This window comes from Marmota marmota, unplaced genomic scaffold (assembly GCF_001458135.2).
Source record: "Marmota marmota marmota unplaced genomic scaffold, marMar, whole genome shotgun sequence".
Taxonomy (NCBI): domain Eukaryota; kingdom Metazoa; phylum Chordata; class Mammalia; order Rodentia; family Sciuridae; genus Marmota; species Marmota marmota.
This window is the reverse complement of record NW_026000164.1, coordinates 6,636-21,301: the sequence shown is the minus strand read 5'-3', so window position 1 is coordinate 21,301 and position 14,666 is coordinate 6,636. Positions and strand designations below refer to the sequence as shown.

The following is a 14,666-nucleotide window of genomic DNA, read 5'->3' as shown; positions in this document are numbered from 1 at the left end:
CTCCCCCTGACCACCGCTGTGTTCCCTTTCTCCACAGACTTGCCGATGCAGATCCTAAAGCCAGCGACCTTCACGGACACGGCCCACTACCCCTTGCTCCTAGTGGTGTGAGTACAGCTGCCTCTTTCCTTTTGTGTTGGGGCTCAAGACACCAGGAGAGGTGAACCTGAGCCTGGGGACAGATGAGCAGGGGAGACTAGAGTGCAAGCACAGCACCCAGCCAGTTAAGACAGCCAGCAAAGGCCAGGTTCCTTCCATGGCTCCCAGAGACCCCGAGAGCCTGCAGGAGGGTGGAGGCCCCTCCCAGGCTACTCCAAGGCAGGCTGCCTCAAAGACAGCAAGTGCTTAGTCAGACACCAGGGATTGTCTGATTGGCCGGCACCGTGTTGAGCAACAGCAAAGATAGCTCACAAAGGGCAGCAGGGGACCTTCCTGAAGATAGCTCATGGAGGGCAGGGGGGACCTTCCTGAAGATAGCTCATGGAGGGCAGGGGGGACCTTCCTGAAGATAGCTCATGGAGGATGGAGGGGACCTTCCTGAAGACAGCTCATGGAGGGCAGGAGGGGTCCTTCCTGAAGATAGCTCATGGAGGGCAGGAAGGGACCTTCCTGAAGATAGCTCATGGAGGGCAGGATGGAGCCTTCCTGAAGGTAGCTCATAGAGGATGGAGGGGCCCTTCCTGAAGGTAGCTCATGGAGGGCAGGAGGGGACCTTCCAGGTTAGGCTGTCCCTGAGCACAGACCGGGAGGCCTAAGCCTTGGACCCTGCCTGCTACTTGCATTCTGATAGCTGGACCAGCTCACCTCTCACTGCCAGGAGCCAAGCATCATCCATAGATGGCCCTGAATGTGTAGTTTTCCTCCAGCTGGCCAGCAGACCCTTGCTTTAGACACCAAGATCCTTTCACATGCTCTGTAAGCACCTTAGAAGAGCCTGGGTCTGCCTGGGGCTCTTTGCAGGCTGGGTTCCTATCCTTGGTGTGCATGTTAACAGGGCCCCTACGCTAACAGCAAGGTGGATGGGTTACCTGCACTCACACAAGAAGCTCTGGGATTGTTGCAGGGGACAGATGAGGTAAGACACCAAATAGGAACTAGAAGCAGGTTTATTTGGCTGCAGCCAGGTTCAGAGGGGAAAGCTTTTGCTGTAATCAATCAATCCCCCTGAACCCCGAGTTCAGGCATTTTCAGAAGTTTATACCCAGCCTGTGAGGGGAGGGGCTCAGAAGTTCCCAGTCTGTGGGAGTTCACATAAAGCAGCTTTTTGTTTTCACTGTTCTGGGAAAGTTAACCCTTCAAGGACGACACCTGAGAAGGGGGGAGCTTCTCTCCCCTTTCTTTCCTCCCCCTGCCAGCTGTTAGCTTATCTTAGAAATGTAGATGTCTCTGTGAAGCCCAGCTCAAGGCCAGAGGCCTTGTTAAAGGATCTGTCTTTTTTAAATCACACTTTGCATTTGTAAACACACTTCTACAAACCACTATACTGATAAATTTTTGTGAAAAACTAGTAAAGGGGCGTCCAGCACCTGGGGTGCTGTCTTTCAGGCCAAGTAAGGTAGAGCGACAGGAAATAAGAAGTTTAACTAATTGAACTCTTTTGTAGAGATTCTTGTGCCGATAGTCCTAAGGTCAGTTATGGTGAAGATTCTGGAGAAGCTTAATTAAGATTTTCTGTGGAGGAGACGGTGCCACTACAGAAGGACTCCAGGGTCTAACACTGCCCTTGTCTATTTCTCTCCTGTCCTTCCCAGACCCAGGGGGCAGGAGGAGCCGTGGAGCTCTCTTGCCTCTGGAGGCTGAGAAGGATGAGTCCCAGCAGGGGCCTGCGCTGGGTGGCTGTAGGGAGCATAGGACATTGCCCACCTGGTGAACACCTGATGGAGCTCCAGGGACCCTGCTGGCCTCGCCCAGCTGCCATTCTGGGCTTAGCCCCTAAGTTACACAAAGGCTTTGTTATGAGTATAACATACAGACACCAACCTGAACTGTGGTATAGACGCCAACCTGAACTCACATCCCTTGATGTTTGGACTGGTTTAACACAGTTTTGCCAACAACACACACACACACACACACAAAACGCATGCACACTGCACATGTACCTACACACACCCCCACCACCCACACACCACCTGCACATAAACCATACACACCCCCACACACACCTCTACGCACACCCATGCACACCTCCACCCATGTGTGTGAACAGTTCAGCTCGCCCACGCTGGCAGGGAACCTGGGACTAAGGGGTCAGCATGTGGGTCAAGGGCAGGGTCCTTTAGGAAAGAACCTGCAGACACGCGGGCCCACCTGTAGCACGCTGAGCTGTGACCGTCTTCCAGGGACGGCACTCCCGGGAGCCAGAGTGTGACGGAGAAGTTTGAGGTGACTTGGGAGACAGTGATGGTGAGCAGCCACGGGGCGGTGGTGGTCAGATGTGACGGCCGAGGCAGCGGCTTCCAAGGCACCAAGCTCCTGCATGAAGTGAGGAGGCGGCTGGGCGCCCTGGAGGAGAAGGACCAAATGGAGGCCGTGAGGTGAGCACCTGTCCGCGGGACGAGGGGCACGTCCTCCAGTGGGGCTCTGCCCAGGGCCATGGGGTGGGCACTTGTGGTCAGTGCTCACATCCTGCCTGCCGCCCACTCTCACTTAGAAAGCTCTGTGTGCAAGTCCAGAGCAGGCCCCAGGGAGACCTGCCTGTGGTGTCCCCACAGCTGTGTGGCTCCTGGGTTGAGTGGTCACAACACGTGCTGGAGGCAGAGACTGGCAGTGGGGCTGCCTCGCTTCTCCGTGTGGCCAGTGTTGCCCGTGTCCACACTTATCTTTGCCATTCGTCACTAGGGAAGAGAAGGTAGGGCAGGAAGGACAGAAAGAGAATCCGAGTGGGGTCATGCAGAGGGTCACCCTCATTACGGAGGAGACAGCCCCGGGCAGGTGCAGGTGGGGGGTCAGAAACGTCCTCCTCGATTCTAGGGACTGGTGCATCTTCGTCCTATCCGTCCCCTTCCATCCTTGTCACTGGGCCAATGAGACCAACCAGGTGCTACCCAGGTCAGGCAGTGCCCAGCACCAAGGGGCAGGGCTCAGTCATTTACTGAATGTCATCTGCCCTGGAAATAAAGAGACATGAGGAAGCTGTGCAGACCAGACGCTGGCTGCCCTCAGGCTCGCTCTGGAGACAGTTCCCCGTCTTGTGGCACAACATGGTGAGCCGCTGACCGGGGCTCCCTGACAGGTGTCCCTGAACCATCAGTGGACTGTGCAGACGCACACTTGGGAGGGCAGGGAGGACGGGGAAGAGAAAGCATGACCAGGCCCATGACGAAGCAGTGTCTCCAACCCGAGAGGGGCGCCTGCACCACCCTCATGCCAATAAGGTGCACGTGCTGGGCCCGGGCGTGTGAGGGGGACACACAGCACAGAGCCACAGCTGACTGCCCCTCTGTGCCAGTTATCATTCCAATTTACTTTGCAGCTTTTGAAGGGGTCACATCACTGGCTTGGCAGAACATTTTCTCTTGTTTTTTTTTTAATGGATAGCATGTGGTTTCACACGATAAAGGACTTTAAACCCATGAAGCAGTGAGGGGGACAAGTGGCTTCTCCAGGGTGTCAGGAGCCAGGTGAACGTGGAGAAGGCAATACCTTCCCCTGCATGTGTTACAGACAAGACACAGGGAGACATCGAGGACCTGGTAGTCAGGAAGGTGCACCGCAAGGTCGTGTTTGCCTGAAGTCAACGTGTGCATGTTCACACACACACACACACACCTCAACAAGGAACTGTGCTGGCTCTGAAAGTCCACAGGGACAGCAGATCCCGGGGTAAGAGATCCAGAGACCAACAGTCCCACTGAAGACCCAGCCCTCTCCATCTGTTTATCCACCACATGACCTTGTCCTGAGCTAACTCCTCACTTGATCCCAGGATGGCCATCAGAGGCACCTGCTCCGTGCCGCTTCATGCACCTCCAGCAGGTTCAGGCAGGTGGAGGCCACTTCCAGAAACCTCCATGAAGGAAGGGGGAGCTCCCCAAGACTCAGCTCACAACCCTCTCCTTCCACGGCCCTGCCCTGCCCTGGCTGATTCCGAACCCAGAGCCCAGCACCAGCACCAGCACCAGCAAGAGGGTGCAGGCAGTCACCCTGAGACCACGTGGGCCACTTTCTCCTGCTGGGGCCCCCTCCTGGCAGAGGAAGGACGAGGGATGAGAACCCCTGGTTTCTGTGTTGAAGGAGGAGGAGCTGTGGCTGCAGGCCAGCAGCCGGCCATGTGTACTGCAGAAGGTTCCCAAGAGGTGGAAGGGGAGGCCAGAGGGCTGGAGGTGGGCTGTCCCTCCTCCCGGGGCCTTTCCCCTGCCCCCTCACACTCTATCCTCTCCCTACCCAGCTCAGGCTCCTCTCCCACTGAGGACCAGGTGGAAGGTCAGGTGTCCTTCAGGCTCAGCTGCAGCACTTGGTATGCCCTGCTGCCCCCCAGAGAACAGGAGGACAGAGCAGTTCCACACTCACATTCTTTTCCAAAAATAAGGAATGGGCCAGCCATGTGTTCAAAAACGAGATAGAACCTGTTCGAGAAAAACCGTCAGCAACGTCGAATCTCAACCACCGGAGCTCACAGGACAAGAGCACAGAAACAACTGCAAAACTTAGAGCCACCAGGAGGCCGCAGGGTGCCCCTGTGTCCAGCCACACAACTTTGGCTCTTGCGGAGTGGGGTCTGTAGTCCCATTACTCAGAATGGCCAGTTTGGGCAGGACAAACATCACGAGGCCCACCCAGCTGACTCCCAAGGCTCCCTACTCTCACAAGCCATCCCATTCCCCATCTCCCTGCAGCTGGTCCTTTTCTGCTGGAGCCCGTTGGACCTCATGTCCCATCAGCAGCTAAGGGAGAGAAGTCCCCTGTGTGAGGAGGGATGGTCACGTCGACACCTGATGTGGGCCCCGGCAGAGCCACACTAGCTCTGGGAGCACAGTGCTACAGAAGCAAGTGACCCAGCCCAGAAGGGCTTCAGTGAGAGGTGCCCATGGCCTAGACCTTGAGGGGTGAATAGGCGACAGCCAGATGGCAACAGGAGACGCATGTTCCAAAGGCCAGGGTAATGCAAGGCTCAGCCCAGGGCGCCTGATACCCACTGCACGGGTGGACCATGGAAGAGCAAGGGCGAGTAGAGGGGTGGATGGATCCTAGTGCGGAGCCCGTGGAGGGGTGGGACGGACCTGGCTGGTGAGGGTCGAGCGGCCCCTGCTTGCCTACGCACCCCTCGAGGTCTTGACTTGTCTCCTGACATCCTTTCCTTCCAGCTAAAATCTCACCTCCTGCCCCGCTCCCTCTGGGCTCTGCGGGCCCCCAAGGGCAGAACCAGCGCATGGTGAGGGGGTGCAGGGCAGGGCAGGAGGCACAGCAGGGCACCTGCAGACAGCAGCTCTGTCTAGGTCCCCGCAAAGCCCACAGGCTCTCTGTGTCACTGAGGCTCACGTTGCCACCCATGAGGGCTCCTTGGCCTCCCGTGGCACAGTGCCCGCTCCTAGCCGAGGGCAAGGCGTCTGCTCTGTCTGCCTGCCGAGCTCAGAGCTGCCGACTGCGCAGCACGTCCCAGCCATTGTCACTGTCACTGCGCTTCAGGCCTGCTCCCCGCTCACACCTCTTGAGGGTGCGAGTTTTGGGGTCCTCTGGACCCCTCCACCCAGACCTGCAACTGAGCGAAGTACCAGCTGGATCAAGAAAGATGCCTGACTGGCTCTGTCAGCTCCTGGCAGTGTGTCCGCATCCCCCAGCAGTAAGCAGCCCACCACTCGCAGGACCTGCCTCCCATACAGCAGGGTCCATGTCCACAAGCAAATCTTCCTGCGGCAGCTGCCCAGCTGGTTAGTGGGAACATTGCTACAAGATAACAAGAGTACTTGGTCCTGGGAAGAACACGGTCATTTCCAGGTGGGCATCGTTAGCGGGATCTACCACCCGGCCATTAGAGGAGAGGCCAACCAAAGACCCAAGGTAGTCATGGACAACGAAAAAACAAGGAAAGTTTCACAAATCAGAAAGGAACCAAGACCCTGGCCATGTCCTCCAGAGGGCCTGGGCCCACTCAGGTTCATCACATGCTCCACAGGCTGCACACGGATCCCCAGCCACGTGGCCTGGACGGACACGTGGCCCTGGGGAGAAGTCTCATGGGCCAGGTTGACCCTTCTTGAACTAGCTGGTCATGCCAGACTCTTCGAGATTACCCAGATAGACTTCTGTAGAGTGTATAGACTTCAGGGCCTTGAAGGGAAATTCAGGAATTCGGAGAATAAGGCCCTCCTCCCCGGGGCATTTCCCCTGCAGTAATGGTGTCCACACACGCAGTGCAGTGGTGGTGACCTGGCATGTGAGCTCGAGTGTGTGTGAGTGAGAGAGACGAGTGTGTGTGTGTGTGAGAGTGAGTGTGTACAAGAGAATGTGCGTGAGTGAGAGAGGAGGGTGTGTGTGTGTGCATGAGCATGTATTGTGTGTGTGTGCACACAAGTCTCAAGTCCCAAATCTGGAGGACACTACTTTTAAAAAGAAAAAGCACTGATTCTCCAAGGCCAGGCCCCCGTAGCCATGTGTGGAAGGGACCACGCCTCTGAAACCGGCAGCAGGGTCCTTCCTGCCTCTGCCAGCCTCTCGGAGCTCAGGCGTCCAGGTCCTGTGGCTGGTGGGTGCATCACCCTGTGTCCCACCATCACATCACATGGCTTTCCCCGGTGTCTCTCCTCTTGGAAGGGCTCTAGTCACATTGTATTAGGGCCCCACCCTACTCCAGGGAGATCTCATCCCAAATTAAGTACATCTACCATTGATCCTGTTTCCAAATATAGCCTCCTGCTGAAGTCTGGGGATTAGGGTCTCAGTGCGTCTTTGCAGGGACACAGTGCAGCCCTCACAGATGCCCAGCACCACGGCCATCCTGCCTCCCTGCTCCTGCCCCACCATCACCTGCCCTCCCCCAGAGAGGCAGCCACTCCCAGCCCGCCAGCCATCCTGCAAGTGTCTGCCTCTGGATTCCTTAACCCAGTGGCCACTGCTCCATTCCCCACTGCCCACTGCCCACGAGCAGCTGAGGGGCGGGTAATGACATCAGCTCTCTGGGTGCAGCTAAGCCAGCCGTCAGAGGGAGAGGGAGGGGCGCTTTGTAAATGCTCACCACAGAGCAGGTCGTGGGCAGCTCTGGGTTCCTGTCCTCCAGCCCTCCCTCGACTCTGGAAGGCTGGGGCAGCACCATTTGGAACGCAGACTACACTTAATTGGCTCGTCTGTTCCTGCCTCCACTGAGCCCCTGTCTCAACATTGGGAGCCTGTTGAGTTTATCCTGAGGACTGAGACCCTGAAGTCTAAGGACCTGCCTGAAGGTCCCAAACTCCTGTGGCTGAGTCACAGTGGGAGGCAGGGATCCTGACTCTGAGAGCAGAAGCTTCTGAAAGTCAAGACCCGTATGTTATTTGACATTTGTCCCCAAGACTGACCCAGGGCCTTATGAATGGCAGGTACTCAGTAAGCAGGAGAGGAAGGAGGAGGAGGAGGCAGCACCCTGTTCTGTGCTCAGCTAGTACTCAAACCGAGGCATGGAGGGAAACGGCCTTGGTCCCCAGTGTTCTAGAAGTAACCTGGGGAAACCCATTACACTAAAACAATGACATGACAACCAAAAATCACCCCAGTTTTGCTGAAGCCAAGGAAGTCACCTCCTGTGGCCCTTGCCACTCCAAGCAGAGGCACACCCTGCCCCCAGAACTTGTCCTGTCTTCTGTCATCAGCAGCAGAACGCTGTTCCACCCAGGGGCGGCTGCCACATCCTGGGGTCCGGGGTCCTTGGCAAGTTGGCAGGCCTGGGAGGGGGCCCCTGGGACCCAGCACCTAGAGCTTCACACCTCTTCTGGCCGAGGAGGGCGTAAATGAGTGCAGGTGGCACCATCCAGCAGAATGGAACAAACAGGAGCCAGAACACACCAAGAAGTAGAGAGAAACTGGAGAGCAGCAGCTGCGGGCAGGTGGCAGGTGCCCCCAGGGAAACCCGCACCATTTCAGAACGCAGCCAGCTATCCCGGGAACCCCCAGCAGGTGGCAGGACGGATGCAGACGTAGGGTCCGGAAACCAGAAAGACTGCAGTCACTTTGAGGACACAGGAGGACACAGCGAGGAGGGTGGGAAGATTCTGGTGAGGAGGCAGCAGGCCCTGGGACATCCGACTGGACACCAGCTGGTTGCTCCCCAGCAGGGCCATGGCAGGGAACTTAAGGAAGGAGTGTATCTTGTCATCTAGGGAAACAGGGGCCTTCTCCAAGAACTGGGGACAAGGGCACCACAGTGGGATGAGCTCAGAGGTCCACTCTAAGCCCTGCAGCTCACAACCAGGGCTCCTTGGACCCCTGCTGGCCCCAGAGGACCACTCCTCAAAGAGGGGTGTTCATGCTTGAGAAGATGGTGGGAAGTGTCTGTGGGCCACTGGGCACAAAGCACAGCCCCGGGGCCACTGAGTCCCTTCCCTCCTCCTTGACCTTGCAGGACCATGCTGAAGGAGCAGTACATCGACAGAACGCGGGTGGCTGTGTTCGGGAAGGTGAGTGTGCCGTCTCCTGTCCAGGCCCCTCTGCTGCGTCTTGAGCAGGCTCCCCTGACCCGTGGGGTTGTCTGGGGTCTGGGGAGTGAGTGCTTATTTTTGAAGAGCAGGAGGTTGGCAGCGTTGTGTTTGCAGCAGAGGGAGCCGTCATTCATCAGCCATGACCAGTGCTTCTCATCGCAGTACCTGAAAGCCGAGAGCGAGCGGCTGGGTCCTTGCTGGAGGGCTCTGTGTGTCCTCAGTATCTTCTTCCGGAGCCTGTGGCTGCTTTTGCTGTGGGACCCAGGAAAGGAGGGCAGGGGAGTCTGTTTCTGGGTGTCCTTCTATCTCCACCTTTGCTTAGTGGAGGGGGAGGAGGCTCAGTGTCAGACCAGAGGAGTGTCCACCTGGGGGCCCAGGTCAGGGCCGTGGCGGGTACAGGCAGGCCACAGTAGAGGCCCAGGGTTGGGAGCTGGGTGCCTGGAGAGCCACACTATGGTTCTGATGTGTCCACCGCCCTGTGCCTGGACCGAGGCCTCTTGATCTCCAGAAGGCAAGACCACGGGGCTGTGCACAGAGGCCCCCACCATAAGCCCACTGCAGGGGGAGGCGCCAGCAGGTCATCTGGGAAGCAGCTCCAAAATTATGGCGCCCAGCACTGGGGAGGGAGCATGCGACCTTCCTGGTTGTGGGACAGACCAGAGCCTGGGACTATCCCAGAGGCTCTCTAGGCATATGGAGGCCACTCCCTGCCTGAGAGGCCCCAGAGCCAGCTGGATGGCTGATGAGTATATCCCAGGGGTCACCTCTTATCACGCACATGCCTCTGGAAGTCACTTCCTAACAGACTGGTGGCCAAAGCTGGGGCGCTGGTCAGTCTCCATGGTCCTCACTCTCCCTCCTCGGCCTCCATCCTTGCCTAGACATCCCACCCATGAGACCTTTGCTCTGGACACAGCAGGTGCAAGGGTCACCTGGTGGTCACTGGGCTCTCCCAGTGATGGCTGGCCCAGCCTGCGGGAACCAAGGGCACTGCAGGGAAGGGACCGTGCACCCTGTAGATGTGGCCCCTTTGCAGCACGGTTTTGGGATTTAAGCTCCCTGCATTGTCCGCGGCCCCCGCCGGCCTTTCTTGGGCCTCTGCCCTCCTGGAGGCTCACGCTCCTTCCCGGGGCAGAGTTTGTTGGGGCTGTTTTGACCTAAGACATAGGTTTCGAGAGCCTGTGAAGGAAGCATCCTGCGGTCCCAGCAGGTTGGCCTTCGGGGACCTTCTGGGACCCTGTTTCCTCTGTGTCCACTCAGGTGAGCCCAGGAGCAGCTGGGCTCTGTGTCCCTCATCATGCCACACAGCCCCGAGCAGACGGTCTGCCCCACACAGGGAGGGACGCCTGTGCTCCCCGAGACAGGGAGAGGGCGGGAGTCTCTCCATCCAGCCTGCGGTGCCCCCACTCGCCACGGCCCCAAGCCCAGCACAGGCCCACACACTCACACACTCACACACACACACACTGATAGACCAGTCACGCAGACGTACACACATGCTTGCTCACCCGTTCCCGTGTACACGTGCACACACTCACATGCAAGCTGAGGCCTGCTCACACACGCCGGCAGCCGTGCACCCTCCCCTGGCCTGGCCTGGCCTGCACTGGGGCGGTGGAGGAGAGCAGCCTGCTCCAGCCCCTCGTGCCAGCGCCGCCTGGTCAGCAGCGGCATCTCCGCTGCACCTGCACACAGCTGTGCCACTCGGCTCGGAGCCCAGAGAGGGCAGACCACCTCACTGGAAAGGGCCTTACTGCGCCTCTCCTCCCGCCCTCAAAGAAATCTTCAAGTCGTTTATTAGAAAGGGAAAGTCCAAGGGCTGGGGCTGGGGCTCAGAGGTGGAGCGCTTGCCTACCTAATACCTGCAGTTATGTGAGGCCCTGGATTTGATCCCCAGCACCACATAAATAAACAAAATAAAGGCATTGTGTCCATGGACAACTAAAACTATTTTAAAAAAAGAAAAGAAAGAAAGAGAAAGTACGTGAAAATGTTCCCTCCTCCTGTGTCGGAGGCGGTTCCACGGTGCGGGGTGGACGCGAGCTCTTCTTTCTGTCTTCTCTCTCTGACATGCTCTCCCAGGACTACGGTGGATACCTGAGCACTTACATCCTCCCGGCCAAGGGTGAAAATCAAGGCCAGACCTTCACCTGTGGCTCTGCTCTGGCACCAATAACGGACTTCAAGCTGTACGGTAATGCCTGGAGAGGACCTGGCACTGGGCCCCTTTGTGTGGCCCTGACGCCATCCCCCACAGCACCTCTGCACCCCAACCACAGGCAGGCACCCTCAGTCCATACCAAACCTGGGAGCGGGGAGAGTCAGGCACGGCTTTTGAATGGAAGTGTCCAGCCCCCAATACCAGCAGATCTCATCCGCAGCACACGAGACCAGGAGCCAGAACTGGTGGCCAGCTCTCAGGAGTGCAGTCAGGACAGAAGGCGAGGAGGCCTCCAGGACCCCCTGGGCTGCCCTTCTCCTTGCTGCCAGAGTCCAGGCAGGACCCTGCACTGAGCTTGGGCACCTGGGGCGTTTGGCAGGCATGTGCTCACTGAGAGGGGCCGGGTGGCTGCAAGGCTCAGCTGCTCCTGGATGATAATAATTCAGGGAGGTCAAGAGTTCTGCTCCCCCCGAGTGCTCTCCCTGGCTGGGCAGGCAGCAGAGAGTGGCTTTCCGGGGACGGGTGGTTAGGGTGACTGGCTGTGGGAGACTGGTGGAGGTGAGACCCCCAGGTCAGCGTGGGAGCAGCCCTCTGCCCAGGCACAGATGTGGCCCCTTTGCAGCACGGTTTTGGGATTTAAGCTCCCTGCATTGTCCTCTGATCACCCAGCCTTTTTCTGACTGTGAGGGGCTTTGTGACCTTCACCCATCTTAAGACGTGCAGAGGGGTGATTTATGTGGCTCTGAGAACTTGCTCTTGGGTCAGGGCTGAAGGCAGCCAGGCAACCCCAAGCAGTACTGGCTTGTGGGTGGAGAGCCCAGGGCACCTATTGGCCAGAGCCCTGCGGGAAGCCGCCAATCCCCACGCCTTCTCAGCCCACACGCCCTATCTCAAAACAGTGGACCCCAGGCAGCAATCCAGGGGCCACTGTGGTCCAGCAGCCTCTGGGCGCCCACAGCTGACACCCCATCTTGGCATGCACGCTCCATGATCTTTCCAATGTAGATTTCAAGTCAGAATTCTACAAGAAACTCTCCTGGTTCTAATTTTGAGTAAGAGTCAGTTTCCCCTAGGTATCTGTGTGGCATATTTTTGATTTTTAAATTCAGTGAGATTTTTTTCTTAATTTCTTAATCATGCTGCTTCACATTTATCTGATTCAAATGCATGCACATGTGGCCCTCTGTGTCATGTGTGTGTGCGTGTGCGCGTGTGTGTGTGTGTGTGTGGTGCTGGCCACGGTACCCAGGACCTCGTGCATGCTAGGGCTGCACTTAGCCATGGCCACAGTGCTGAGATGGGGAGTCCATCCTCTGTCTCTGCCACTCATGAAGGACTCCCCAGAACCCCGTGATGGGGGGAGAATTCCTCCTGGCATAGGCACTGACCTACGATGGCATCTGGCCAATGCCAGGTCCCTGTAGGTCCTGGACCTGGAACTAGGATCAGGCAGGGACGGGCCTAGATGTTTCAACAACATAAGTGAATGCTGATAGGAATGTGCTCTCGTGCCATGTGTTTCTGTTCCTGTGTGTGGACAGGAAGTGGGGCTACTCCTGATTATCTAAGATCTAGCTTAATTAGGTTTGCTAATTCCTGTTTTGCAACACTCCTGCGTTTGAACACACCACTGCACTCTCTTGCCGCCCACCCAACAAACCAAGATGCCCAGATGATGTTGTTTAAAAACAAACATTTTGCCATGAAGTACGGTGGGTTGGTCCCTGCACCCAGCCCATCCCTAGGGTCTGGGCTCAGCACGATGGGGCCTTGAGCTCAGGAGCTGACCCCTCCTCTGCCCCATGCAGCATCTGCGTTTTCTGAGCGGTACCTGGGCCTCCACGGACTGGACAACAGGGCATATGAGGTAGGTTGAAGCACAATTGCCATGGGAGATGGGGTGGGGGGGGCAGGTGGAATGGGGCAACCTCTTCTCCCCCACTCTCTGCTCCCCTCTAGTCTGGCCCCATCTTCAGCCTGCCCCCTCTCTCTGGGCCAGGGCCTTTGCCCCTCAAAGCCCAGGCTGAGCTGGGCATGGTGGCAGAATGCCTATAATCCCAACTACCCAGGAGGCTGAAGCAGGAGGATCCAAGTTCAAGTCCAGCCTCAGCAACTCAGTGAGACCTGTCTCAAAATAAAAAAATGAAGAGGACTGGGGATATAGTCCAGGGATAAAGCTCTCTGGATTCAATCCCGAGTGCCAGAAATAAAAAGACCCTCAGGCTGAGAACCCCAGCTCATCCTACCACACTCTGTACCGGGTAAATGTGGCCTCTCCCAGTGCCGTCTGTTCCCACCACAGGGTTTGAGGGATGAGGGAGAGAGTATCGGGTTGACCCACTGGGACACAGGCTGTGGCTGGCTCCTGCTCCCTGCACCTGAGCTGTTCTCCTCTGGGAAGACAGGCTGTGGACAGGCACAGGAAGTGCTTCTGGTACCACGGGGCACCCAGTGGACTTGGTGTGGCTCTCAGACAGGACACCATTCCGCTCTGCCTGGGGGCAGGGCCTCTCCAGGGGCTCCAGATGGAACGATGGCCCTCCGAGGCCATCTGCCATTGAAGAAACTCCTTGTTCTCTCTCCCTTCCTCTCCTCAACTGCCTTCTCTCCCTAAAGACTGAGCAGAGGACGGGAGCTGGGCTCCAGGGGCGGCACTGTGAATAGAGCATCCCAGTCCCCTAGTATTCCCGGACTCCTTCCCATCCCAGCCCGCTCTCCCTGCAGCCCCTCACCTGTCCCCTTCCCATGTGTGCAGATGACCAAGGTGGCCCACCGGGTGTCGGCGCTGGAGGAACAGCAGTTCCTGCTCATCCATGCCACGGCGGACGGTGAGGACCAGCGCCCTCGGCCCAGCTGGTGGAGACGCCCGGATGGTGTTACGGTGTTGGCAAATACTTTGCTCTTCCTTTTTCTTTTTCTTTCAGAAAAAATCCACTTCCAGCACACAGCAGAGCTCATTACACAGCTCATTAAGGGAAAGGCTAATTACAGCTTACAGGTACAGTATGCACATCTGCTGTGCTTCATGCTCGGAGCAAGACGTCCTCTTCCTGGGGAGAGAACTGAGGGGCGCACAGCACTCGTGTGTGCTGGGCACATCGGCGGTGGGCTGGGCACAGCCTCTCAGACACTTGCACACGGTTTCTTTTTCTCCTCGCGACGGTAGCTCAGCCCCACACTCAGGCCATAGCGAGATCCCTTAGGAACACAGGCCAGCACACCACGCCGTCCCTGGGCAGTGAGCAGGGCCAGCCAGCACACGCCCCACCCAGCAGTGTGGCCGGTGGGGTGTTCCTGCATGGGGACATGGGTTGGCCTAGCTCTTGCCAGCCTCCCTCTGGACAGTGCCACACATGGCCACAACACTTGTCATGCAGTCCCAGCACCGTCTGCGGCTGTTACCAAGTGCTGCCCCTCCCAGGGACCAAACCCACTGTCCGTGCTCACTGGCTCTGAATACCAACCCAGCAGCACCAAGCCTGGGCTCCCTCCAGCAACACACGGGGTTGCCTCTGGACACTTCTCCCATTTCCTTCTTGCCCTCTGGTTCCTTTGGTAAAACAGGTAGGACCCGATGGTCTCTGGGGCTTCAGAGATCCATGGGGACTCTTCCTCAGCATGTGCTTGCCTGGCTCTGACTACCACGTGTGGGAGAGAAGGAAGAGGAGGCAGACCTCCTCCTCCATTCCCTTTTGTGAGCTCCCTATTTTAACATAAGTATGCAAGCCTAATGAAATAATAAGGTCAAGGTGAACGCCACCCTCAGCGACATAAGAGAATTCAAAACACAGAGCCGTCTGGGGTCCCTGAGAACCCACTGCTGGCAGACGGCTTTGGAACCCCTCGTGTGGGGAACAGCACAGTGCCCCCAGGGGCAGGCGGTGTCATTGCACGGG

The 14,666-nt window shown here is 57.6% G+C and overlaps 1 protein-coding gene across 4 annotated transcripts in view; it reads left to right on the top strand.

Annotated features, from left to right (window-relative positions):
- Positions 1-14,666, top strand: part of Dpp6 (dipeptidyl peptidase like 6) — an 847,324-nt gene that overhangs the window by 828,494 nt on the left and 4,164 nt on the right. For all 4 annotated transcript variants that reach the window (XM_048786655.1, XM_048786657.1, XM_048786656.1 and 1 more), the window contains exons 19-25: positions 38-107; positions 2,343-2,537; positions 8,534-8,588; positions 10,692-10,803; positions 12,579-12,637; positions 13,526-13,598; positions 13,695-13,768. In XM_048786655.1, the coding sequence (XP_048642612.1) occupies positions 38-107; positions 2,343-2,537; positions 8,534-8,588; positions 10,692-10,803; positions 12,579-12,637; positions 13,526-13,598; positions 13,695-13,768 (638 nt within the window). The remainder of the gene's footprint in view (positions 1-37; positions 108-2,342; positions 2,538-8,533; positions 8,589-10,691; positions 10,804-12,578; positions 12,638-13,525; positions 13,599-13,694; positions 13,769-14,666) is intronic.